The sequence below is a fragment of the Salvia splendens genome, chromosome 3 (assembly GCF_004379255.2).
Source record: "Salvia splendens isolate huo1 chromosome 3, SspV2, whole genome shotgun sequence".
Taxonomy (NCBI): domain Eukaryota; kingdom Viridiplantae; phylum Streptophyta; class Magnoliopsida; order Lamiales; family Lamiaceae; genus Salvia; species Salvia splendens.
Genome location: NC_056034.1, coordinates 38,189,422 through 38,215,774, shown reverse-complemented (window position 1 = coordinate 38,215,774; position 26,353 = coordinate 38,189,422). Strand labels below are relative to the sequence as shown.

Here is a 26,353-nt window from a genome sequence, read left to right as displayed (position 1 = left end):
AAATCTATTATACCCAAAATATTCAAAATACCGTTTAAGTTTGATTCTTTTTTTATTTTTGTATAATTGAGAATTCTATATTTAAATTTTAGTATAAATATAACATATATATATATATATATAATAATCAATCGGTATACCATGACATACCGAAGCGTCGGTATATATCGACGATTCGGTATGTCGGTATATACCGGCATACTGAAGATTCGGTATACTGCGGTATAACGTAATATAGGAAATCTAATACCGTTATCGTTACCGTACCGTTTTCATTTCGATATTTTTTCGGTCCGGTAAGTCTGGTATTTCGGTATAATTCCCCACCCCTATGTAATGTTGTTCACACTTGACTCGGCGCGAATTTTAAGAAATGTAAAGAAAAGTGAAAGGATAAAGTTAGTGTAATGTAGATTCCACACTTATATACTACTCCCTCCGTCCATGAAATATTGTCCAAGTTTGACTCAGCGCGAGCTTTGAGCATGGTGTGGAATGGTTCCATGGCGTCAAGCTTTTCTTCTATGGTAAGAGCAAAAATGGTATGCTTGAGTTCTATAAGGTAAGTAGGTATGTGTGGATACTCAACCTTCAAATGACATATTTATAGGTTAAAATATTATGCATGTAATCCTTGTAAAACCTCTCACTCACTCCACGTAGGCTTTTCATAGCATGTTTGCTTGATGTAACTGCAAAATTTAGAGGCTCCACTTAATCACACGTTTTTAGCTTTTAATCAAACGTTTAAATGTTCTTTAATTATACATTTTTAATTTAATATCATTTTTAAAATTAAATGACAATCTTGTAAATTTCTCCAAAACTCCCCTTTAATATATTGTATATCATCTGATAATATTGTCCAACTATGAAGTAAACTTTCAAATATATCATGCATTTTAAGTTTTTAACGAATCTTACTAAAAACACTAAATAATAATAAATAAACAATACAAAACAGATTATGAAATACTCCCTCCATTCATGAATAGGAGTCTCGTTTTCTTTTCCTGTTTTGGCCCGTCCGTGAATAAGAGTTCCAATTCATAATTGTTATAAAAGATAAAGAGACATCACTTCCACTAACTCATTTCAATCATATATATTATTTAAAACTAATATATACAAGTGAAACCTCTATTCTATATATCAAACTTTCTTTCACCAACTTTTCTCAATACGTCTTATAACTCGTGCCGAAAAGAAATGAGACTCATATTGACGTAGAAGTAATAAGATTCGAGTGAGGAATGCAGGGGAAATGGCAATACTCGTCTACTAATAAGAAAAGAGGAAGTCATGCCACGTGTCGATACGTTGTGGTTGGTATGCTCCCTTAATTAATTAGTGGGCTAGAATAAAGGGAAATAAATTGAGCCACTATCTCGATGGTCTTGGATGAATTGAGTTGTAGAGTATTAAGTCCATGGCCATGATTAATTAATTATTAAACTTAAAGTAAATTAATTAAGTTAATACCATTGTTATAATTTTGCCTTAAAAAAGTAATCTATTCTTTGATTTTAAATTTCAATATTTATTTAATTTTTATTGAAATGTAGAAAGTAATCAGATTCCTAAAAATAATAAAGATAGTTCAACAACTTTTCAAGGATTCCGATGGTCCATACCAAATTGGCAATATGATTTGGTGTGACCAACTAATAGTTTTTTGACAAGTGTTATCACTAACCATGTGTATTATGGAAACTAAATACACCTAATATATGGAAGATTTCATCAATTTATTGGCCTTTATTTCTTTTATTGGAATTTTTTATGCATATAAACTTTATTTCTTATTTTAAATTTTTTTTATTAAAAATTGAAATTAATTAATTCAAACTTTATTAGTATAGTAATTAATTATTTACAATTTTTAATATATTTATAACATGTTAAAAATAATTTTTAAAAATTAAGAAAGAAAAAAAATATACAGTAAAATGTTAAACAGGGAAGAAAACTTATTTTTTGATGAATATTAATATTCCAAGAAAATTAAATTATAGTCATAATAAATTAGTATACTAAAAGATATTTTTTATTTTATAAAAAATCTATACAAGTAGTGATAAAATGTGACAATTTGAACTTTTTTATTATATTGATTAATTAATATTAATTTTTAATAACATAAAACAAGTTAATGAAAAGTATTAGAGGTGGGAGAAAACTTTAATTTTATTTTTGCTGAAAAATAAACTTAATATGCACCAAAATATTTAGTCGAAGAAATAAAACATAAAAATGCGCAAAGTACTTTTTATGCATTTAGTTTCAATATTATATATAATTACACTTGTTAGCATATTTATAAATCAATTCCAATAATATTATATATAATTACACTTGTTAGCATACTATAAAAAAATGAAAAATAAGAAAATAAAATTTATGTGCATCAATAATTTCAATAAAAGAAGTAAAGGCCAATAAATTAAGGAAATGTTCCATATATTAGGTGTATTTAATTTCCATATTATACATGTTTATTGATAACACTTTTAAAAAAACTATTAGTTGGTCAAACCAAGTCATATTGCCAACATGGTATGCCAAGACCATGAAAACTCCGCCACCGGTTAGTAGACAAAAATATTAGCAAATGAACGAAAACGATGATACATTTTCTTCTATTTTCCATTTCTTACTCTTTTTTTATTGCTTTTGATACATACAAGCCACAAAGAGCAATATTCTCTTTATCCTTCAATACATCTCCTGTTCTGAAACCACCTAATTTACTCTTTACATTTCCGAGCAACTACGATTTTACAAACTCTTCATATTCCAACAACAATTATAAGTGAGCAGAGTAAACATTTTCCATATTTTGTATGCGTTTTCGACGAATATAAACAATTACTCCGGTGCAACCAATCTATAATGTGCAAAAGAGCAACCTGCAACCTATCTATAATGTGCCCTTTTTCTCTGCTGGTTGAACATGAATGAGAGATCAAACTTCCTCCTAAGAAGTGATGTTCACAACAGGTCCAGTTCAGAGTTTAACCAATGAAGAGCTTCCTAAAAGAAGACCACTGAAATTCATTCATCTTATTGCACTTTCATTGTCTCTCTAACTGATTTACAATCTGTTAATGGCATTCCCTACATAACGTAAAATGCAAGTGATGCAGTCGAAGCGACTGCCTTATAGAGTTGATAGAAAATCATGTACAAATATTTATACCAACGTTCTCCATTCATTTTCCCACAACTAGAAAACTAGCTGATCCTCGTGGAGAAAATACGAAGAACTGGTATGAATAAAATCTAACCTATGAATGCACCGAAGGTAGAGAGCTGGGACAAAAATTACAAGTCAAATTTTAAGGACCTAATACCGTTTCTCTTGTTAAGTGACTAAGTAGGTATTAGAGCCAATATCTGGTTCTTGATGATGCCCACACACTTTTGTATCTCGGTATAAACAGGAAGGTTTTGCGAACTGCGTGGCTGTAGGCTTGTCACAGCAGAATCTAGTATCTGTGCCACGTCAGATGGAGGGAACTGTCTTTCTGTACATTTCTGCATTAATAAAAAAATTCCGAGTCAGCAAATGTAGGGGAAATACGCTATCCCAACTCAGTCAGGAACTTGAGTACTTTCTTGAGAGAAAGACATCTTTGCTTTCTGTTTATATTTCACCTGAATCATTAGCAAAGTTGCTACACATTTTGTGATCAGCTCAGAAGGAATTTGGGTCTCAATATCAGATGCATTTGTAGATTTAGGATCAGTTCTCTGCAACAGCTTACAGTTTAAAAAAAGATCATAATAGTTGAGGCGGCGATACATAGAGAGAGAGTTAGATAAGATAAGTAGAAGATTCACCACAGGAATGCAGGAATCGTCTGAGGGAAGCCGGTCATTTACATAGTCTATGGCTTCCTCAATCTTCTCCATGGTATCCTCCATATTCTTGAGTGATGATATTGCCTGTAGAAGTATGATATATATATATATATTTTTTTAAATTAACTCCTATATAAGAGAGGAAATTACAAATAAACTCCTATACTATAGATAGGAGGAAATTACAACTGATGTCAAGAGGGCTCGAACTCGGCACCTCATGTAGAAGTATGATAGTTCGATTTTTGAATGTGCTCCAAGCAGAAGGATATAATTATAAAAAAGGGTAGGAAATAGATCCAAGTTATTCATTTTTTGTTTTTTTTCATGTTCAAGCAACAATGACATAAACTTTGAGAAATTGTAGTACCAACTTCATGCGAAAGAGAGGGCCCAACTCAAAACGGAAAGTTCGTGGATTTCACTTTTAAGGAGCACCACACATTAAAAAGGGTCACTTGAATTTGACTTGTTTACCTGCAATGCTGCATCCACCATCGTCTGAGCTTTTGTTCTCGAGCTATCCACGATTTCATTCACATGTGATCCCAATTCTTGAGTTTGAAATGCAGAACGGTCAAAAGAATTGAATGTGCTATCCAGATCAGCAAGACCAAGCAGCGGCCTTGGCCATGCAAGTGAAAGTTTTCCTTGATATGTGTTTCGTTCTCTCAAGCGGTGTAAAGCTGAAGAGACCTGCCAACGAAAATAATGAAGCTTATAGTTATATCTAAATGCAACAAAATTTGGTCCATAAGACTCAGTATCTTTTATGGGACCTCTACCTGTTCATTGGCTTCATTCAATTGTATAAGTACCGCGGCATATTGCTTTTTAAATGGTTCCGATTCTTTTAAAGGGCTATCACCATCCTTCCGACTTTGCACCACGTCATCGTTCATACGCCTCAACTCGAGAACAATAGCTTCCTGTACATATTACAAGCAATAAGGCCACGTATGCCCTGTTGTTAAATTTCCAATCACCAAAATGTAACAGCTACTTATATATTCAGAAACAAATCATTAAATAATCCAAGGAAACATTACTTTTTTATCAAGAGCACGAGTCAGTTGTGCAAGAGCTTGAATGTCAGTTTCCTTTGCCTGGATCTGCGCTAGTGTACCGGGCTGAGGATAAGTTTGCTGGTACGTTGCGGTATCACCAGTTCCCGGCCTTGTTGAAACATCAGAGGCAACCTGGAGGATAAAATCTATGTGAGATACTAATGCTTTACAGTAACTTGTCATTCTGCGAGTGCAAACTAGCATATTGGATCGAATAGAACATATAGTATAACCAGATATTTCAGGACACAGTATGAAATAAATCAATGTACCAATCATATGCAGTGCAGTGCGATTAATAGAATATGTATACACTGATATAGGGACAACATATCATCAGAACAAATAAACGATGTAATTCGGTCAACAGAGACGATTAACTTCTTATAGTTCAAAAAAACTTGCAAACGCATGCATCAAGTCTAAAAATTCTAATAAGGATCAAGTAGAAATAACATATAACGCAAACCAATGAGAATGAACAGGAAGGAAGAAAAATAATGCCTTTGATTGCTTCAGGAAACTAGCAGGATTAGCTAATAAAGATAGCCGAAAAATATCATCCATATTATCCAGGTTGGTGTTAGGAGAAAGCTTAATATACTCCTTTGCTCGTCCATTCTCTTTCAGTTCATTGAAGCTCTCAAAAAACTTGTCAACTGTGATTGTGTGTCTGCCTAGTATTGCAGGCATGATCTCAAAAGGATTTACAGGCATGCAGTCAATGTCCTGCACGGGAAAAATCAAATAATCATTAAGAAAATAAAATAAACATAATGGAGGCACAAGGACTTCCTTGTACTTCTTAAGCACATAAACTGAAAATTTCTGAATCAGACAAACAAAACTGTTAAGGAAACTTGCATTTTAGGAATGTATGCAATTTCACTACCTAAAGTGGACATGCTGATACTACGACATATCTGAATGGTATCAAAATTGATATATGAAAGGATTAAATAGCATAATTCACCATGACAAATTCAACCCCTAGCTCTTGACGGTCAAATTGAACCCGGCACTTCAAGTGATCAACAGTTAACACACTTCCATCATGAATCTCCCTTGTTTTTGGATGAATAGCAATGACACGCTGACCAACTGATAAAGGCCTTGCAAGGTCAGTCGGTAGTCCGTCCCTTAGACCTTCACGGAGCTCAGTGTAATGTTTTCTGACAGACTCTCGATACTGATTAAGCTTATCTTTTTCTTCCTTCAGGAACTGCTCTGAAAACCGCCGTGGTTTACCAAGTGAACTGCTTGAGCAATAGAGAAACTAGTTATCAGCCCAGTGTTGGTGCAGAACTTGGGTGACCAAAAGCACAAAAGTTTTGCGCAATCGGAAAATGAAATAACAAACCTTCTTATGACACCCCACTCTACACGAGTTAATCTCGGTACATGACCCAATCCAACATGATACAGATATTCAACAAACTCCCTCTTTGCAAACCATGGATAATCAATGGCACTGTAGAACCATTCATAAGTGCACCATCTCCTCAGACGTTGATTCGATAAACAATTAGACAGGTTCTGCTTGCCATAAAATGGACAAGGAGAATGAGTATTTAACTTATATAAGAATATGGATTTAAAGGAATTAAAACAAGCCAAACCTTAAATCTAGGCACTGTATCATGGAGCAAACCAAGTGACAGATTATTCTCATCGTTTGAGATCTTTTCAGATAACTTCAGGTCTTTCTTGGCCAATGGTTTTTTAAGATTCATCTTGCGCCGGCTCAGCATTTTAGTAGGTAAGTTATTGACCGTGACCTGTGTGGCTGATTGGGCGGAGTCACTTCCTTCTTTCTGCAAATCAGTACCAGAAGAGTTTTCTGAAATTTTCATCACTCTCGGGGAACTGCTCTGGGAAGATTTTTTACTCCTCATCAATTTCTTGCCTACATCTCCAACCTAATAAAAAAGCATCATTACTGTTTGATGAGCTCTCAACTAGAGAAGGAGATGAATTTAAGGTTGCATACTTGTATTATACCTTCCAGTAGTCATACTGTGTAATAAATGTCAAAAAAAAGAAGAAATTATACAGCTAAAATAAGAGTACCTCAATCCCTGGTGATCCACTAAGATGAACATCAGCATGAGTTTCAGGCTTTTGACTCTGCAAGAGGTAAAAACCATGCCAAAATTAAATGTGTGAGAATAATCAACAATGAAAGATGAACAATATGCCTTTCTCACCTTAGAAACTGGCGTCTTTTGTTTTTTTCTTGCTTTAGTGGTAGACTGATGGGAATCCTGGTATTCTTCATGAACAGAACCACCATAAAAAACTGAACCTTTTCCAGGTTTTGATGTTTTGCTAGAAGCAACTTCAAGACTCGATGCTAGATGTCCTTTCGTTCTTACCCCTGAGGGTCTACGTTTCTCTCTTGGCTGGTTTGCTGGCGGAGATTCTAATGGCACAGACTCATCAACATGATCATGATGTTCATCTTTAAACAGCACCACTGAATCTGATGTAAGAAAATCAACACTTTGTCAATCTTCATCTGATTATTTTATTCTTCATATTAGTTAAATCATAAAGTAGAATGAATGATAAAGGCGATGCAAATTTTCATCCAGTGTGACAGTCAAAAGTTATTTTCCAAATAAACTGAATATTCCGAAATGAGATGCTGGTTTAGGACAAAAATATTTAACTTCAATTTTACCTCATAAAACTCGTGAACTGCTTGATTTTAAATCAGAATACTTGGATATGACTAATCAACATAATCTTAAGAGTTTGTATGCTAAGAAAGTAGTAGTGACACCTTTCTTGTAATCTACACGAGAAGGTAATAGCTAGGTGAACGAATTGCTAAATACATTTGGCAAACCATCTTAGTCATCTGAATTTCAGTAAACAAGAAATAGTAGATCTGAACACGTACCATCTTCATTATCTGTTGGCATCATCAGTGACAAATCCGCCAATGTTTGCAAGGCATCAAAAGCAGGTCCTTCGTCTGCAAAGATCCATCATAATCTCAAAGACAGTGGAGAGAGATATAGTTCAGTTAAGCTACCAGATACCATTCCTACAACTGAATTAAGTTTTTGCAAGGAAAAGTAGCCCATAAAATATTATGTTCAAACTCTTGAAGGCCAGACAGTTTTCTGAGACATGAAATGCATCCACATTCAACAAGGTCAAGGTGTTTGATTAATGAATCAATTAACTAGTTGGCATCTTTGCATGATGTTTCTTATTCTATAAATAATAATGGGTAGAGCAAGTCGAAAAAATTGTCCAAAAAGAAACATTATCTAAACTGTGGAACTTACTTATAAAAGCAAGTAAACCCTAATATCACGTTTCAATAAATAATAGCCTGTAATTAGTCAGACAATCTATTGTGAATAAATTTTAACCATTCCTTAAAGATGTAATATGGAATTATTTTCTTTTTATTGTCCAGCATACCAAAAGTGGTGAAGTCCATGATCCGTGATATACTATGATTCAAGGGACAAGAATTAATACGGAAGATATATGAATATCACACCTCTTCCAAAGAGAACCTTTTTGCTCTTCTTCTTATTCTGCATAGGGGATCTGGATACCTTAGTGTCATTGACCTCCACATCAAACTTTCTTCTCATTGCACTCAGCAGTTGCTGACCTTCCTCTGTTCCACTGCATTCTTCCTTGATGTCACCCAAATGACTCTCAATATTGTTATCAACTTCATGTTTTCTCCCTTCAAGTTTTTTTCCCTTCTGTCTTGTTGTACCAATACTTACAGATCCAATCAAATGGGGCTTATACCTAGACAATTCACCAGTGTCAGCTTCTGTGCTTCCTTCTAAATCTTCTTCATCCGTGTCTGTTGCCAACTGCTTGGCATTTGATATCTCTGCTATATTAGGCTGTAACCAACATCAGTTCTATAAGGGAGGGGTAAGATATATTGTTTCAATTTCACTAGACCAGGTCAAACTATTACCTTTCTTTGAGCATGCCTAAAAGGCGATGACATTACACTTTCAGCTCTTCTATTAAGTGTACCAGAAACCTGGGGGGAACCACCTCTCTGTGATGCCTCCGCCAAAGCTATGGCTATCTCATGAGCCACTTCATCGTCATCAGCATTGGACTTTAATTTCAGCCCCTGCCTTGTTGGAGAAAAAAATTTCTCCCCATTGATATTTTCATATGAAAATGAAACAGGGAACCTTGGAGTTCTTTTTCCAACAGGGCGAGGTCTGCTCCCTAAAAGAAAATACCATATACAAATTTTCAGATGGATGTCTTGTTGAAGACCAGCATTTAGCAGGCAAAGAGAAAACAGGGGTGTACTTCTAAACTCATGCCAGTTAAAAAAGACGTTAACTGTTGAATAAGAAATAAATTTGCCATAAGGCTCAAGATGTACATTATGCAAAGTACATTCATTATATAACCAATGAAGGGATACAGGGGACAACATCCACATAATTTGGCAAATATTTATTTGAGGGAAAAGAGCTAGTTCAGGGGGGGGGAGGACAGAAGCAAAGTAAGCAATGGAGGCTCTCATGTATAGGACAACTAGATGAAACTCATAAGTACTCCGGAGTAAACATGAGAATGCGCTGGAGAGATTTATACCCTTACATTTTGAAAGCTAAAATACTGTCCACCTTTTCCCTACCTAGGGATCCTACACACAATTAATTCAGAAACTACGCAGCAGATAAGCATAGATCCATAGTTCCAAACAAAGACTGTATATGGAGAATGACTTTCAGCATAGTTACGCACAAAAAATATATTGACTTATCTAGATTCTAACGTACCACCAGAGCGTTTCTTTTTCAATAATGAAAGGCAGCCATAATTTGATGCAGTGATTGGAGATTCTGAAGCAATGTACTCATCTGGCACTTTAGGGGTGGGAGGCTGTACTTTCCCACGAGCACGCTTCTGTGTCTTTTGGGATGATCCTGCTCCATCATTGTTTTCTTGGTCACTATCACTTACTGCCTGTAAATCCAAGAATATATTACATAATTGTCATCATAAAGAAATCAGAAACGGTATCTCGTAACTGACTGATTCATATGATCGAGATATGCTAATACTACCAACATTCCTCAGAAACTGGGTTTTCCATCACCACAAGTCATGAGAATTATGAACAAGTACTTTGTATGTATTGGAATTTAGAGATGGAAGATAAAAATATATACTGAGAGCCAAACCATAAGCGCGCATGTGTGTAGGGGATACCAGAATAACTGGATAATTCCACCTTCTTGTTGTTTGTGTTCTCGCGAATATCAAAATTATGTGAACATTTAATAACATGGAAATGGCTAAAGGGAGCACAAGATTAGATGGCACTGCGAATTAGATTGTAGTCTCACCAGATTGCTATAGTGATCAGTCATCATGGCGATTAACCCAGCTGCAGAAGCAGTTCCATGTGGAAGAGATAAGTATGCCTAAAATTAACAATTATATATGAGTTGAAATTGTTGTTGAAATGGTGCATATCTCAATATGTGTTCTTGGAAAAATCACAACGTCATGTAACACTGTCTACAGAATGACAGCATGGGTTTATATAGATAGTTACTGAAATTTGAAAGAATTTTCTTATAGCATTTGGGGAACCCGTCCTTCCACCAGTAAAGATTCCAGTATACATTTGGTAGTTTGTAGTCAGTAGTCCATACGACCAGTGGACAAAAAGGACTTATACGAACAACTGTCTCACTTTCTTATTTCTAATGAACTGTTGTAAACTTGATGCAATGTCTAATGATACCACAAACCTGAAATCTTATTTATTCATCTGCGACACACTAAGGCGGATTTTTTTCAATATTGCAATTGTTTGAGCAGATAAGCAAATAAGTGAATCAGATGGTGAAATTGCAATGCTCATTGGCCACTATAGATTTAGGGATGAAGGACCTCTAAAAGAAAATAATTTTTTTTTCTAGAGCCACCCCAGCATAAAGCTATTCTATGCGATTAGAACAGCCAGCAATGAACTCCAAAAGGCAAAGAAAAATCTCACTGATGAAAACTAGCTTGATATAAGTGAAGTAAGATCCATAGTAGAAGAACATGGAGTCCATCTAGTCTAAAATCAGAATTACCCGATTCATCGTGTAAAGTGCCTCCACCATTTCTGCTGAATGATTTCTGACAGCACCAGCTACCTGTACACATGCAAAAGAAGAAAAAGAGGCAAGCATTTAGCAATCAACAGATTAGGTCCTAAAAGAACTGTTGCCATCAACTGACTAGTCTATGAGGGATCAAGCCAAACTGGCCGTTGTTTATGATGATGCTATTGTTATCTAGATCATGATGGTCATATTTATTAGCATGTCGGCATGTTGCAGTTATATTTATGGTTATTTTAGGTAACAAATTCCACATTTCACAATATGAGTTTGAACTGACCTTCTTCCAGTCTTTACTGTGCTTGCGGTAAGAGTCATAAAAACGAGTTAGCTCTTCCATGGTCCACCGAGGCCCAAGCATGTCAGACAACTTTCTTTTCTGTGTTTTAAGAAAAGAAAACAATGTGGTCATTGTGTTGATGCTTGATGTGCACATGCATGACCCCAAAACAAAGAACCAAAGAGATGGATTTAAGGATCAACAGTGAGACACTGTACTGGAATCCTGCAGCTTATGATAACAATTCGAGCTACCAAAAACTAAATTTCACTTAGATGAAAATTATTGCACTTAGAAAAGTTTTCCTATAAACTTGAACAGCTTGTTCCTTTGGTGTGAAAACATGCATGGCAAGAAACTATGAAATAAAAGGTTCTGTTTCACGCTTTATGAGTCGGGAAAAAGAAAACAAGAATAATACCATGAGATAAGACAAAGGTCAACAGCAAGAAGTGAGTTATCAGAAAACGTGGTAGTAAAAGAAAAGAAACTAATTCACCATAAACTCACCCGACTGTTACTTTTTTTAGAACTATCTCCATCTTTGCTGGGGGATACCTCGGGGATATCAGAATAGCGCTTATTCACACTTCTCGACTTTCTCGTGGGCCCCATAATGTGCTAATATAAGAACCTAAAATAGCAACTAAATATCATGAGATCAAATTGTTAGTCATCATAAGACTGCAGAAACTCTTTAAAAGGTATTTATTGAACAACAAGTACTTTTAAATCTGGAGAAGAATCTTCTAACTCCTCTCCCAACTACAATGAGAGCCCATACCCACTAAGTATATATTCAAGAGGTTCAAATAAACTAACAATCGGAATTTAATATTATAGCCACAGAACAGAAAGTGAACATTCAAATTCCCATTTTGACAATTAAAATATCTTGACATGTATTACAGCAGAGTCCGATTAGCAAACACAACCATATGTGTCTTGAATCATAGAGAACAGAAAAATAGTAACCCGGATTATCTTAAAGTATACGCTCTAGAAATATTAACAGCATCAACTCATATGAGACATCTCTAGCTCGGCAGGCGCGCACAACTTCACTCAAATCCAAGCAAAAAGGATCCTCAAAAGTGCAAAATTAATCGCATTAGAAAAACTCAAATTAACGATCTTCAAAACAATCCTGAAAAGAAAGGGGAAATAAGAAGAATCTCTGAGTAACTCAAAAAATTCAACCAGACGAATAAAAACCGACATTTATCACTGATAATCAGCTAGACCCGCCAGAAAACAAATCCAAAATCTTTCACTTTAAACCCTATCCATTCGGCGCTCAAATCAGACAAAAGGAAACAAAAAAACAAATTGAAACACAAAAAAACAGCAAAAGAGAGAATATAAAAAAAAGAACTCGCCTCTTCTCCCCCCCTCACCTTTCCGATGAATTCAATTCACAACGTTTGAGGAAAGCTCCAGATTTGAAATTAACGGAGGATTGGTGGCAAAAGGGGTGTGATTACGAATTTTCTGCGATGTAGTGAGACTTTAGAGAGAGAGAGAAGCGAGCGTTTTAGAGAGAGAGAGGCGAGGGAAGAAGGATGAATTTATGATTTTAATTTTTATTTTATTCTGTGAGAGTAATAACCGCGAAACGCTACTTCTTTGTATTTGTATTTGTGCGACGAATAAATCTGTTTAAAAGATTAGCTTAATTTCACTTGAGTCCCTCTATTAGTTTATTTTCAGCTTTTTACCACGAATGTTTTAAATTCAGTTCCCACTGACTCAACTCTAATATTTTCCATTTCTTATAAAGTACTGTACTATTTTAAAATAGAAAATTCAGTTTCCCATAAATAAACAATATTAATATTTGAGAAAATATTTTATTTATATCATTGTTAATCATTTTAAATATATACAGAGTATGTTCTATCATATGAATAATTATTATTCCGAGTATATAATGCTAAACAATGTCAACTTCGGCCCAATTGCCGACGAATCTCAAAAAATAAATTCAAAAAATAAAAACTTACTCTATATGTTGAGGTTCTATTGGCTTTGTTCGCAATGAGGATTCACTTATTTTATTTTATTTTTTAATTTTTGAATGTATAGTTTATTATCAATTCGCTTATAGTAACATATATAACGATGGGTACAAATTATTAACAAAACAAAAAACCTTCAAGTTAAATATTTGTTTTGTTTAAGTGTAATTACGTAAGTTGACTAAAACTATAAAATTTAAATAGGGTTCAGCTGGTACCGGATTTTGAGACTGCTGGGCCGAAGAAAAACATTGATTCAAATTTAGTGATTTTATTTGTGAAAAAAATTAAATAGGATTCAATCTTACATTTAATTATCAAAGGAGAAGAATCTCCTATTTCACTTCATATTTATCGCCACCATCATCATCCCTAAATTCTTTACACTAAAACTCAACCGGTTCACAAAGCATCCATCGTCTTACCTTCTTGTGTTTAGATAAGGTGTGTGATGTCTCTGTTATGATCAAGAAACTCCAAATCTTGACACTTGAGAGAAGATGGTGCCTAAATGCGCATTTATAGTGTTTTGGAGTATAAGGGACTGGTCGGCGCAGGTGGGTTGCCGTAGATGTTGGAGCATTTAAGCATCTTGAGTTCGGAAATTTGGGCGGATTGGGTTGGGTCATTATAGGGTAACTCCAAATCTCCAACCCAAATTAACCTAAAATCGTTGAGTTTTTATTTTATCAACCCAATAAGGTGTCAAACTCATTATCTTTGTACGTGTTCGTGTTGAATCGAAAACTTGAAGCCCTATTCGTAATGATATGATACAATTCAAGTTGACAAATACGATAACAACCTAAACCTGACATTACATAATAAAATCCTACGGAGTATTATACAATTAAAATATGATATAATACGATTAAAACCATATCACAATTTATAAAATGAATTAAAGTATGATATTTATTAAAAAATAATTATAATAATAAAATTTTTTTTAATTGGTTAACCGAATCATCATGTTCTTATTGTGTCATCCGTTAAAGATGTGGGTGTCAATCCTCATCAAGGGGCAAGTGTGTTCCATGTGGGCGGCTGACTAGGCCTTTTATGTGTTGGGCCAAAGAACACTTGGGTCACGATTGGGCTGAACAATTCTCACACATTTATTTTGAAAATACCTAATCCTCTTTTTTATTCTATGCGAACACCTTAGTATTATAAATGTTCAATATAGTTAGTAGGGGTCCCTTATATGCACAACACCTTCTTAGTGTAAAACTAGAGACCAAATATTAGCCATTGGATCTAATTTTTTATGGATGAGATGAGATATTGTACAAATAATTTCCGTCATTCATCCTAAGAGCATTTTACTTCATACCAGGGGCTATTTAGTCATAATACATTATTATAAGTTATTTTCATTTCTCGGGTGAAGTTATTTGATTATAAGATGAAACAATGTAATTATAAGATGGAGAAATTATATCATAAGATGAAGTTATTTATTTTGGACTGTTCAAAATTTGGCTCATTTTAACCGAAATGTTTCCATTTCTCGTGTGAAGTTATTTCATTATAAGATGAAGTACAATGATTATAAGATGAAGTGATTGAACGACGGTAGTGTAGCAACGGCGGTGGAGGCACACTACATCGGGGCCGAGTTGCGGGTGAAATTCAACCCGAGACTGACCTCGAGTCGGTGCCTGAACAATAATGTTGTACCACGAGTGGGGAGAGTCGAGACGCGGCGTTGGGAGCCGAGCTATGGCGGTTACCGACACCGGATATCACGAAACAAGGGTGGCTATAAGTTGCTGAGAGGGGAGATTGATGAAGAGGATTTTTCGGATGGCTATGGTTCGAAATTTGAGACGGGGATGAGTGTGAACGAGTTTGAGCAAGAGCAGATAGTGTGAGAGAGAGAGAGAGAGGCCACACGTGAGTGAGAGGGGGAATGAAGCTGCCACTCGTCGGCAAAGGCATAGGCACTGGAGAGAGATGCAATGAGTGAGATGTAGAAGATGGATGAGGAAGGTTTTAATCGAAAGTTTTCCATTTCTCGGGTGAAGTTATTTCATTATAAGATGAAATACAGTTATTATAAGATGAAGTGATTGAACGACGACAGTGTAGCAGCGGCAGTGGTGGCACACTACATTGGTTCATTTTGAGCGAGAGAGAGGGGGGATGACCGGTGGCCTGCCGCCACTCGCCGGCGAAGGCAGAGGCACAAGAGAGAGAGAGAGGCAGTAAGCGAGAGGTAGGAGATGGAGGAAGGAGGTAGAACAATTTTTGGGGTGAATCACGTATAGAAATAACCAATCTTGCATGTTGATTTCCATTAATACCCTTAAGCAATTATTTTGTGAATAAAATAATGAAATTATAGTAAATTATATTTGACCACAAGATTATATCAGTCAAAATCATATTATAAAAATGGGTGTACATGATTTGTTCTCTAGTTCGGCATTTAAAATTGGTTCGACATTAAATAAAATCCTAGTTAGTAGTATATCATATTTTATGATTTCACTTTTGAATATACGGGATTAGCGTTTAGTTATAATATTCTGCTTCTATTTCATTTCTCAGGCCATCCACGATGGGGCGCCCTAAGGCGCGCCCTATGCACCGTCACGTCAGCATTTTATCCTTCCGCCCTTCCACTTGCAGTGGGGCGCCCTAAGGCGCGCCCTAAGCATTTTACTATTGTTTTGTTATTTAATTTAAATATTTTCAAATATATAAATGCAAACTTATTAAAAAACACAACGATTAACTAAAAGAATGACAAAAAATTCATTGATTTTTAAAAAAAAGTTATACGAGTTAGAAAAAAAAATGACTATCCTACAAAAGCCCCAACTTCCGGCTCAACTCATCGCTCAACCTCTGGAGGCGCTCGGCTTGGGCCGGATCCGTACACTTCATAAGGGCGTTGTGCGTATCTAACAACGTCCGCGCCATCGAGTTTGTTGCCAAATCCGCGTAGACAAGTGTCACCTGGATCGTCGCCGGGATCGAGGTCGGAATCGACAATGGGGGGCAGCGGCCGAGGAGGATGTCGCCTTCGTCTTCTCCTTGTTCTTCGCAGCCTTGACGCCTATGGGACGCCGCCGGGAGGACATCGGTGTGTCGGAACTCTCTTCCTCCGTGCACGTCTGGTTGAGGTCCACCAGACGAGTTCCACTTTCGCTGGTCGTGTAACCACCAGTGTCTGTGGTCTTCATCCTCTTCGCCGCACCGGTGTGCAGAATCCCGCCTTGGAATTTCTGCTTGTCGCTCAAGAACGCCCAAATGTTGAAATGCTTGAAGTCGCCGTACATGGATTGGTACGACGGGAAGCGGCGGCAGGGCGAGTTGGAGACGGCTCCATGTCGGAGAAACCGTACGAATCCGTACTGAAGTCTGGATCGTACTGTGTGTTGGCGTTGAACGACCGATATTCGCCAGGTTGTGTACCCGTCCACCGTGCACCATCTCCAAACATCAGGCTACTAGGACTTGAGTATCCACCGTAATCCATTTTATAGCGTAATTTGAGAGTTTAAAAGTTAATCGAAAAGTTACAAATGAAAAGTGAAGTTGGGGTATATATATAACAAAATTTTTGAATTTTAAAAATTAAAAAAAAAACTAAAACGCGTTGCATCGTCCGTGTCGCCCACAGTGGGCGGACGATGCCCTATCGTCCATGCTTCGTCTGCGGACTAAGCGTCGGGCGCGGACGATGCATCGTCCGTCGTCCGCGGTGCCACAGTGGCGGACGATAGCCTCATTGTGGATGGCCTCATAAGACCACCCGCAACGCGTCACGCAGGTGGCCCGTATTCCGTCACGAATGAACGAGACGACGGCGTGACGCGTTGCGGCGCCCCATCTCATCCCCAGCCCGTTCAGCGTTCCGTCACGCTGTGACGGTTGGCGAGACGTCTCGCCACGTGCCGAGGCGATGTGGCGCACCCTGGCGCCATGCGTGACGCCCACTCGCCAGCCCGCTAGTGGGCATCGTCACGCTGACGCAATAATTCATTTTTAAAAAATTCGAATTAAATAAAAAAATAAAAATTAAAAAATAAAAAATGGTAATATTACCGTTTATAGCCGTTTTTTATTATTTTTTATTTTTTATTTTTTTACTCTATAAATATTCCTAATTCATCATCATTTCACACACAACTACACATCTATTCTTCTCAAATCATCTCCATTTCCTCTCCAATTTTCATCTAACATCTCATCACAAAATGTCCGGCGATGTAAACTCCGGCGGTGGCAGCTCCGGCGGGTGGGATCTCAACGCATTCGGCGATTGGGGGAGCGTGTACAACATATTGGGTGGTTCTGGTTTGTCGACGCCGGGCACCCAGGGTTCGTCGACGCCGGGGGTACCAACCATCCAATTTTGACGTGGATGCATACGTCTGTCCCTCCGCCTCGCGGTATTCGCAGGGATTATCCCAGATTCAGGAGGATTATTCCGTTGAACCCATTCCGGAAGAAGGCCGAGGTGATGGAAGCTCCAGGGCGGAGGCGGAGGCGGACGAGGAGGAGGAGGAGGATCTAGGCCGGCATCCGTACGGCCCCAAAGAAACACCGGCGGTGTACAACTCCTGGATCAGCGTCTCGTACGATCCCATCGTCGGGAATCAACAACCCCGGAAGTGCTTCTGGGAAAAGGTCACCGAGGCCTACCACCAGATTAAGCCGAAGGGGTCCCGCCGCCGCACATATAAGATGCTTCACGCTCACTTTGACCGAGTCGACAGAGAGGTCAAACGATTCTACGCCATCCACAAGAATGAAGCGGCTCATTACCAAAGCGGAGCCACGAGAGCTGACATTCTGAGGTCGGCTTTGCGGGTCTACTTCGACGACACCTGCAAACAATTCAAATATGTCAATGTTTGGGAGGTCGTCAAGGACGATGAAAGGTGGGCCGGCGGTGTGCGGTCCAGCACGGGCTCGACCTTGAAGCGCACGAAACACACGGCGAGTGGCCAATACTCGTCTGGTGAGGGCGGTTCGGGCAGCGGGCCACAAGAGTTTGCCTCGCAGGAGGTTGAGACCCCGACAAAAGATGCCGGGAGGTCCTCCCGTGGGCGCCGTCGGCCGCAAGGGAGAAATGCGACGAAGGCGGCTAGAGGGAGAAGGGGCCGAGCCGAATCAAGCCAGGCGGGCTCGGGTTCGGGGGGACCCCCCAACTCCCTTATGGCCATGTCGGACACTTCCCGCATGACGCCCGCCCAATACCAAGCCTGGCTTAATGGAATTACGTTTATGGCAGCACAACTTGACATTCCGCCTTCTCACGGCTTCAGTGCACCTCAACCGCCTTCGGGGGATGATTCACCGGCAGAGTAGTTTTTTTTATTTTCTATAAAATTGTATTTTAAATTATGTCATTTTTATTTTTTTAGGATTTAAATTATGTCTTTTTTTATTTTTTTGAATTTTAAGTTGTATTTTTATTTTATGTTGTAATTTTATTTTATTTTATTTTTAATGAAGTGTGTTTTTTTAATTGAATTTGGTTGGAAATAAAAATAAAAATGAAATTGAATGAATAGTAAGTTAAAGGACGGTTAAGGGACGAAGAGTTGCAGGTTCCGTCCTTTAGTTAAAGGATGAAGTAAAAAAGTATAGTGGGACCCGCGAATAGTAATTTAAGGGGCGATTTAGTGACAACGTTATGGATGGCTTAACTATTGTCGTGTATATCGGAGCAATACAAAATTTAATATCTTTTCTTATTGTGTCTGCGAATTGAATATGGAGAACCTATAATCACGTGCTCTGCACGCGCGCAATCTGAAGACTTACTTCAGTGACACGTGCGTGTTCCTTAGTGGGTAGAATCTTGTAAGTGCGCAGCTGCTCCTTTATTTTCTTCTTATTCATTTTTCATTTAGTCCAAAATGCATTTTTTGTACTACATTCCACTTCATAATAATTCATAAACGCCCCTCGAGTTTAAGGAAATATCACAACAGACCAGCCAAATATCTAGCCTAATCAGTTCAGTAATATGAATATCTGACAAATTATATGACTCATTATTCTGTTCAATCCACAGTTAATCCTTCCACAATACATTAATCTTTTCCGCTCTTTCAAATTTATTTGGAAATCTCATTGGGGATGTAGACAAAAATAATTATATTCCATATTTTATGCATCCAAGTGCATGAAACTATTTTTTATTAGTACTATGTATTTTTAGGCAAGAATGGCGTGGGAGCATAACCGGTTCTGGTAGAAAAACTTTTTGTGAAAATAATTTCTGTATAATATTTTTCCTGTTTTTCTACTATAAATACAAATCTTGGGTCCACAACTCTCTCACTTTCTCAGTATTCTCTGCTTGAGTCTATAAATATAACTGTGGCTTGAGTAATTGGGATTAGTATTATTATGAATAAATTGTAAAAAAAACACCCAAAAATCCTAAATATATGCATTGAATGCTACCTATTACAGGGATTCATTAGTCAACAAATAAATACACAACTTTATGGCTATTTTTATCAACTTTATGGCTATTTAAATGTGATTCACTTGGTCTTATTCCTAATTAATAGTGCATGTGTCACAGACTCGCAAGCAACCACATTCCAATTAATGTTGAATTAATGACAATCTATTATATATTCTAATGTTATTAGAATAGAATAGAATAGAATGCGTATGACTTTCGGTCGCAGTTATACAAGAAGACTTTTTATATTTTTTCAATATATATTAGCTTTCTTATTTATTGAAAATAATATGATCGACACATAAGCTTAGAAAGTACAATTTTGGGACAAAAAAGAACCCACACATGATTAATGTACACGTAAACTTCAATGCTGGCAAACTCAATGGCCAAAGCAATCTTTCAAATAAAAAAACTGTAGAAAATTAGAAATAATCCATAAGATCCAACATCCATAGAATAATAAAAAAGGCCGAATAAAAACTCAAAAAAAAAGAGACCGAATATTAAAAGAAAATAAAATGTTCAAAAAGTGCACAAAAATCAACAAACACACATTGAGTGTGAAATATATATACAAGGAGAGGAGTGTGTTAAAAAGCAAGCTGAAGCACTCTCTCTCTTTCTCTCTCCTCTTCCCTCCTCTCATTTTCTCTCAAACCACCAAACCCCCTCTCGATCAAAAACCACCCTTCTCTCTACCTCACTCACAAACAATCACATGCTGCTATGTGTTTCTGTACCTACAACGTATACATAGCTCTGTAAATATCTATCTCCGCACACTGTTATGAAACATTTCTGCTGTGTAGTGTAGATACTGTATATATTTGTAGAGAGAGAGAGAGAGAGAGAGAGCGTGTGTGTGTTGAGAGAGTGTGCGCTTGTGTGTATAAAAATATGGAGAGATACAGCGGGATCCAGGCAATGGAGGCAGTACCAGCGGATCCGGTGGCGGAATGGGCGGCAGTGGGCGGAGATACCGGGCTCGAAGGTTGAATTTCATCTGAATTTCACTTGAATTTCAGTCGAATTTTCCTGAATTGGGGGCGAGTTTTTGTAATGTTGAATTCGTGTGGGGTTTGGTTGTTTCAATGCAGAGCCTATGTGGCAATTGGGCCTTGGTGGAGGGCCCGAATCGTACCCGGAGAGGCCCGATGAGCCCGATTGTATCTATTACTTGAGGACTGGTTTCTGTGGCTACGGCAATCGCTGCCGGTTTAATCATCCCCGGGATCGTGGCCCGGTAAATTACGTTGATTTTTCAAGCTATGATTGTTGTGATCATTTGGTAAAGAGCACGATTTAGTGGTGGTTTTGTGTAGATTTGATTCTAATTTGGGAAATTTATACTTTTTCTTGTTTGGTTGGGGGGATCTATTCTGGTTTCTATCAAATATCAGTTATAACTAGATTGGGGAAAGAATTTACATTGTGAATGATCGTATGAATAACACGGGTGAAAATCGAGTCTATTAGTTTGTAATGGTTTTGGTGAAGGCAATGTTGTGAATCGGGTACACAGGTATTCGGTAGAAATAGTAGTTTCCTATATCGATTTGATTTGATGGTAAGTCCGGTAGAATTGGAGTCTATGTTGTGTCGATGAAGTTCATCGTTGTTATGATTATGGTATAGAAATAGTATAAAGTAGGTAAAGATTTTTATTCACTGATCACCTCAATTTGGTGTATACGCACTATTCATTTTTTTTTTATCACTGTTTTAGGCTATGGGAGCTCTCAGAGCTGGTGGAGGTGAGTACCCCGAACGTGTTGGCCAACCAATCTGTCAGGTAAAATTTATAGATAGTGAAATTTGTTTATAAATTAACGTAACGTAAATGGAAAAAAATATTTAACATTTACCAGATAAAAAAATTTCAAAGAAAATTTGATGTCAGTGAGGTGCATTGTGTAAAGTGTAAGCTTTTTTCTAAGATTTAAAATAAAGGTGTTGATGAGGTCAGGCTGAATTTGTACTTTCTATATTGGAAAAGTGTATTTGCTATTGCATGCTAATTTACTAAGTTTTCAGCTCATGCCCTATTTAAGGGTTTTGAGCTGCTGAATGGCAAGAAAAAGCCTTGAAGTTGGCTGAAATGCATGTGCGACATAATGCTCTGAAAGAAATTGTCAACTTAATTTTGTAAAGATTTCTAGCATTTATCAATGAGTTTGATCTCTGACATTAGCCAAAGTGATCTACAAACTATGATCCTACTGCTGTTTTTCTTTCCATATGGGGTATCATCTGGTATTGTCTAGCTTGTGTAAATTTCTCCGAGGTAGTTTTAGATGTTGAAGTGAATGCTGATAAATGTTTACTTACTCTTACCTCTCTCAGATTTCATCTTTATGTTGTCATGCTATAATAAAAACAAAGAAACTTCTTGATTGCAGACTTCTATTTATCCTTTTCTCAGTTGAAAATTTCAAATGATGCTTCTAATGCAAATATCCTTTTTAGATTTCAAATGATTCTGATTGCAGACCAGTAGAAATATTTTCAACCATTTCTCAGTAGAAGCATCCTTTTGAGATGCTCGTGTATTTCATTTGAGCATTATATCTTCTTTGTGAAACTAATCGTTTCGTTCAATTCACGCCTTCACAATGGATTTGTAGTACTACATGCGCACAGGAATGTGTAAATTTGGTGGTTCATGCAAGTATCATCATCCAAAGCAAGGAGTTGGATCTTCAGCTCCTGCAGCACTGAATTTTTATGGATATCCTCTGCGACCGGTCTGCCTCTTTGGATTATATTCATTCTTATATTTTCTATTGCATTATCTACGATTTGTTTAAAGAAAATTATACATCTTGCTAGCTGCTTCATAGTCTTCTTTTGGCAGGGAGAAAAAGAATGTTCATATTATGTAAAGACAGGGCAGTGCAAGTTTGGTGTCACCTGTAAATTTCATCACCCACAGCCGGCCGGGATACCAATGCCAGCCCCTCCTGGTCCTGGGTCTATGACTGCCTCAGCAGCTATGCCGACACCAGCTATGTATCCAGCTGGACCTTCTCCTTCTGCTCATCAACCTTCTCAACAATATGGGGTTATTCAAGGCAACTGGCCAGTTGCCAGGCCTGCTATGCTTCAAGGCTCTTATGTTCCTGGAAGTTACGGTCATATGATCCTCCCCCCTGGAGTCGTTCCTATTCCTGGCTGGACTCCCTATCCGGTAGGTGTTGCCAACAGTATAATGTTTATTGTCCCTACTATTATGCTAAATTCTGGAAGTACATGTACAGGCACCTGTTAGTCCGGCGGCTTCACTAAGTACTCAACAAACAATTGGTGCAGCCCCGATCTATGGGATAACACAGTTGTCTCCTTCGGCTACTGCCTATACAGGGTCATACCTTTCCGTTACCTCTTCTGCTGGCCAATCAAGTGGCAGTCAAAAAGAACAAGCATTACCCGAAAGACCTGGCCAACCAGAATGTCAGTACTATATAAGGAATGGGGACTGTAAATTTGGAGCTACATGTAAATATCATCATCCACCAGAATGGAGTGCGTCTAGGACCAGTTATGTACTTAGCCCAATGGGTCTGCCACTACGCCCAGTAAGCATTCATTTATCTCTTGAAGTTTGCTGTGGTTTTTAATTTCTTACATACGGCATAATAAGATGAGTGGTCACAGTGTGGCTATGCCACTTTTCACAATTATTAACTTTTGCCTTTATTTGAAGCATCTGGGTGTTATATCCTTTTAGGTTGAAAAAAAATCCTTCGATTATATTTTATTTAGGAGGTTTGTGTGATATTAACACTACCATTCTTTTGTTTTCTTGATCTAGTAATGCTTCAACAGAGGCTGTTGCTTCTGATAAACCAAAACCTGCATATGGATGCTCCCATTAGTGCACAGCCCCTTGCTCCAATATTAACTCTGGAAGTCGAGTTGTATGAGTTTTGGTAGATTTGGAGGCTTCAAGCTCATAGAAATCTTTAGTTATTCTTGTCTGCAGACTGTTATAAACTGATTGCAATAAATTGGACAAGTTTCTCTTATTCCTCTTTTTTCTTGATTTTGTCAATTCCTTGGCATGATCTGTTTTGCCTCAGTAAAAATGTTGTTTTTTCTTTGTTGTCAATTCTGTGGCATTCCTTGTTTAATTTGCATGATGGTAGGTGTAAGACACTTTTGATATCCTCCAGTATGTAGAATATAGTCAAGAATCATACCCGTGTTTCTAAATATTGTACGCCATTTCTCAGGGTGCGCCACTTTGTTCTCACTATGCACAAAATGGAGTGTGCAAATTTGGGCCCTCTTGCAAATTTGATCATCCTATGAGATCTTTGAGCTACAGCCCTTCTGCATCATCTCTGACCGACATGCCAGTTGCTCCTTACCCGGTGGGATCAACAACTGCAACTCTGGCTCCATCATCCTCATCATCAGATCTAAGGCCTGAGCTGCTTTCTGGGTTCAGTAAAAACCTGCCCTCGTCACAAATTTCATCTATGAGCAGCTCAAGTGCATCAGTTGGTTCAATATTCTCAAATACTGGGGCTTTTCCTCAATCGTACGTTCAGCAGTCTGGCCAGGGCTCTGTATCTTCAGGTGGTGGCAGTAGTGCAAGTCATGGTGGTGAGACACACGCATCAAGCTGAAGTGGAAGTGCGAGTCTAGCAACTTCCATAAAGCAAAGTTCAAGTTTTTGGTGCCAGTGACCTTCATCCTTTCAGGTCTTAGCACAACCTTTAGCTACTTCCATCATTGTTCATAAATATCACGTGGCCGCCCCCCTTTTGAAATAAGCCATACATACCCAAAAATCATATTTAGCTTTTCAACTTAATCTTTCAATAACAAAAAGCCCAAATCCAACCTCCCCCTTAGCTTAATTCCCATCCCCTGCTCGAATTTTGGAGCTTGTTGTCTATTTATGCTATCTTTTCCGGAACGGGAAAGATGAGTCCTCACCATTCTCAAATCTGGACATAATTACTGTTTCTACACCCCTTTCGTCCCAACTCGATCTTGGAGTGAGCATTGCTTCTTCTCCCCCTTTTTTGATTGGGGATCTTATTCTCGACCGATAAACTTGTAGAAATACAGAAGCATATAATGCTTCCTTTATATGTATGATTTGTAGTTATGTGGTGAATTATGAATTGTGCTTGAATGGTGCTTCACAAATTATCCATCAAAGAATTCAGAGGAAATATTGTGTTTTTCATGTATTTAGGTACATCATTGCACATTACTTACATGTTTCTCTGTACAAATATTAGCAGGAAAAGTAGACAGCCTATTTTAGACTTTGCAGTAGATGTCTGAAAATATCATCTGCTTAGGAGTTAAGGTTGTACATTTTGAAAAGTACCATGCTTAAATGAATTAGGTCATACTGCAGTGCACATCAAACTAAAGGTCTTATCACAAATTTTTTATGTTAATTAAAAGGATCTTACATTTTTTTGTTAGTCCAAGATCACTTAGTTTTCTAAAGCTGCATGTGTATTTATTTCCCTACGTATATCTGTAACCTATTGCAAATAAACTAAACAAACAAGATAGATATATGCCCACGCAAATATTATACCATTGGACTTGCAAACAAAAAAAGTGAATCTTTAACATAAGACTTGCATAACTACCACTCAAAATAGAGACTGTCCCAAGTCAGCTGAATCCCCAAAACAAGGATAAAAAGATGAGCAACTTGCTGCAGAGTCATTGCTATTATTAGTTGCTGCATTACTCATCATTTGATCAAAATCTCCCCTATTCTCTTCCATATTATTGGGATTGTTAATCATTGCTGAGAGCTCACAAGAACTCAGCTCCCACTGCTGCTGGCTATCCCACAATCCGTAGTCGAATTCTTGGTTGTATGTAGATACATCTGCAGACGCCGAATCAAATAGGTTTTCATGATAATTCTGTGATGAGAGAGAGCTTTCTTGCTTCTTGCTTGAGTTGGTGTTAGGAGAAGGGTTCAAGTAGTTGTTTGGGACAATGCAATCCAAGTAGCCAGAGCTTGTGTCAGATTTGGACAAGTTGAAGAAACTTTCTTGATCATCATTGGGTGATGAAGATTCATGGGAATGACACGCGTTGTGGACTGGGCCCTGAGGAATGTCGAGGCTCGCAGTGTTGGTGATGGCATGGTGTTTGGTAGTTTGTGGCGATGGCTGCAAGAAGGATTGGAGTTGAAAAGGGGTTAAGAGGGAGTGGAAAGTGGTTTGATCAGAGTAGATGAAGTTGGTTCTTGCTTGAGTGCCTTTGATGGAGAGGGCTGCCCTATCATAGGCCAATGCAGCCTCTTGAGCAGTGTCAAAGGTGCCCAGCCAGTGCCTCTCCTTGGTGGTTGGGTCCCGAATCTCGGCCGCATACCGGCCCCACGGACGCCGCCGCACGCCCAGAAACCGCCCCGGCTCCGCCTGTTTCTTGCGGCCCCGGCGGTCGCCTGGCTGCACCACTGCCGCCGTGTTGCGCTGGAGGAGGGTGAAGCCTGTGTCAGTGAGGATGGGCTCAAAGACGGTGAAGGGTTTTTCATGGGAGGGTTTATGTGATGACAT

General features: G+C 37.9%; 3 protein-coding genes across 9 annotated transcripts; 1 reads left to right on the top strand and 2 right to left on the bottom strand.

Moving 5' to 3' along the window:
• Positions 1-3,034: 3,034 nt before the first annotated feature.
• LOC121795901 (protein ALWAYS EARLY 3-like) lies at positions 3,035-12,925 on the bottom strand. Of its 7 annotated transcripts, none has more exons than XM_042194564.1 (22): positions 12,743-12,925; positions 12,321-12,492; positions 11,856-11,979; positions 11,346-11,444; positions 11,036-11,098; positions 10,295-10,372; positions 9,725-9,911; positions 8,893-9,158; positions 8,452-8,815; positions 7,837-7,911; positions 7,139-7,413; positions 7,002-7,058; positions 6,551-6,850; positions 6,292-6,467; positions 5,905-6,187; positions 5,436-5,660; positions 4,914-5,063; positions 4,650-4,793; positions 4,342-4,560; positions 3,844-3,948; positions 3,658-3,762; positions 3,035-3,537 (listed from the first exon to the last, which is right to left on the bottom strand). In XM_042194564.1, the coding sequence occupies exons 3-22, from the start codon at positions 11,958-11,960 to the stop codon at positions 3,373-3,375; spliced, it is 3,441 nt and encodes a 1,146-aa protein (XP_042050498.1). In that variant the 5' UTR covers positions 11,961-11,979; positions 12,321-12,492; positions 12,743-12,925; the 3' UTR covers positions 3,035-3,372. The 7 variants fall into 7 exon arrangements, with proteins under 7 accessions (XP_042050498.1, XP_042050499.1, XP_042050493.1 ...); XM_042194565.1 differs by having other exon boundaries at positions 3,658-3,753; XM_042194559.1 differs by having other exon boundaries at positions 3,658-3,948.
• Positions 12,926-20,421: 7,496 nt separating this feature from the next.
• Positions 20,422-25,012, top strand: LOC121795915 (zinc finger CCCH domain-containing protein 34-like). Its single transcript, XM_042194584.1, has 7 exons — positions 20,422-20,799; positions 20,906-21,051; positions 21,535-21,600; positions 22,433-22,552; positions 22,663-22,995; positions 23,066-23,383; positions 24,041-25,012. Exons 1-7 carry the CDS (start codon positions 20,706-20,708, stop codon positions 24,437-24,439), a joined length of 1,476 nt encoding a protein of 491 aa, XP_042050518.1. The 5' UTR covers positions 20,422-20,705; the 3' UTR covers positions 24,440-25,012.
• Positions 25,013-25,432: 420 nt separating this feature from the next.
• Positions 25,433-26,353, bottom strand: LOC121796978 (ethylene-responsive transcription factor ERF086-like). The gene has a single exon (XM_042195727.1). The coding sequence runs from the start codon at positions 26,351-26,353 to the stop codon at positions 25,433-25,435; it is 921 nt and encodes a 306-aa protein (XP_042051661.1).

What these genes read in the sequence shown, in the direction of transcription:
- LOC121795901 (XM_042194563.1), bottom strand. Translation starts at nt 11,960, where the DNA reads ATGGGGCCCACGAGAAAGTCGAGAAGTGTGAATAAGCGCTATTCTGAT. An exon ending in CACTTTACACGATGAATCGG is followed by an intron (nt 10,373 to 11,035) that starts GTAATTCTGATT and finishes TGTTAATTTTAG; the next exon opens with GCATACTTATCTCTTCCACA. An exon ending in GTTTCCTGAAGCAATCAAAG is followed by an intron (nt 5,064 to 5,435) that starts GCATTATTTTTC and finishes TTTATCCTCCAG; the next exon opens with GTTGCCTCTGATGTTTCAAC.
- LOC121795915 (XM_042194584.1), top strand. Translation starts at nt 20,706, where the DNA reads ATGGAGAGATACAGCGGGATCCAGGCAATGGAGGCAGTACCAGCGGAT. An exon ending in CGGAGATACCGGGCTCGAAG is followed by an intron (nt 20,800 to 20,905) that starts GTTGAATTTCAT and finishes GTTTCAATGCAG; the next exon opens with AGCCTATGTGGCAATTGGGC. An exon ending in TTGGCCAACCAATCTGTCAG is followed by an intron (nt 21,601 to 22,432) that starts GTAAAATTTATA and finishes ATGGATTTGTAG; the next exon opens with TACTACATGCGCACAGGAAT.
- LOC121796978 (XM_042195727.1), bottom strand. Translation starts at nt 26,353, where the DNA reads ATGTCATCACATAAACCCTCCCATGAAAAACCCTTCACCGTCTTTGAG.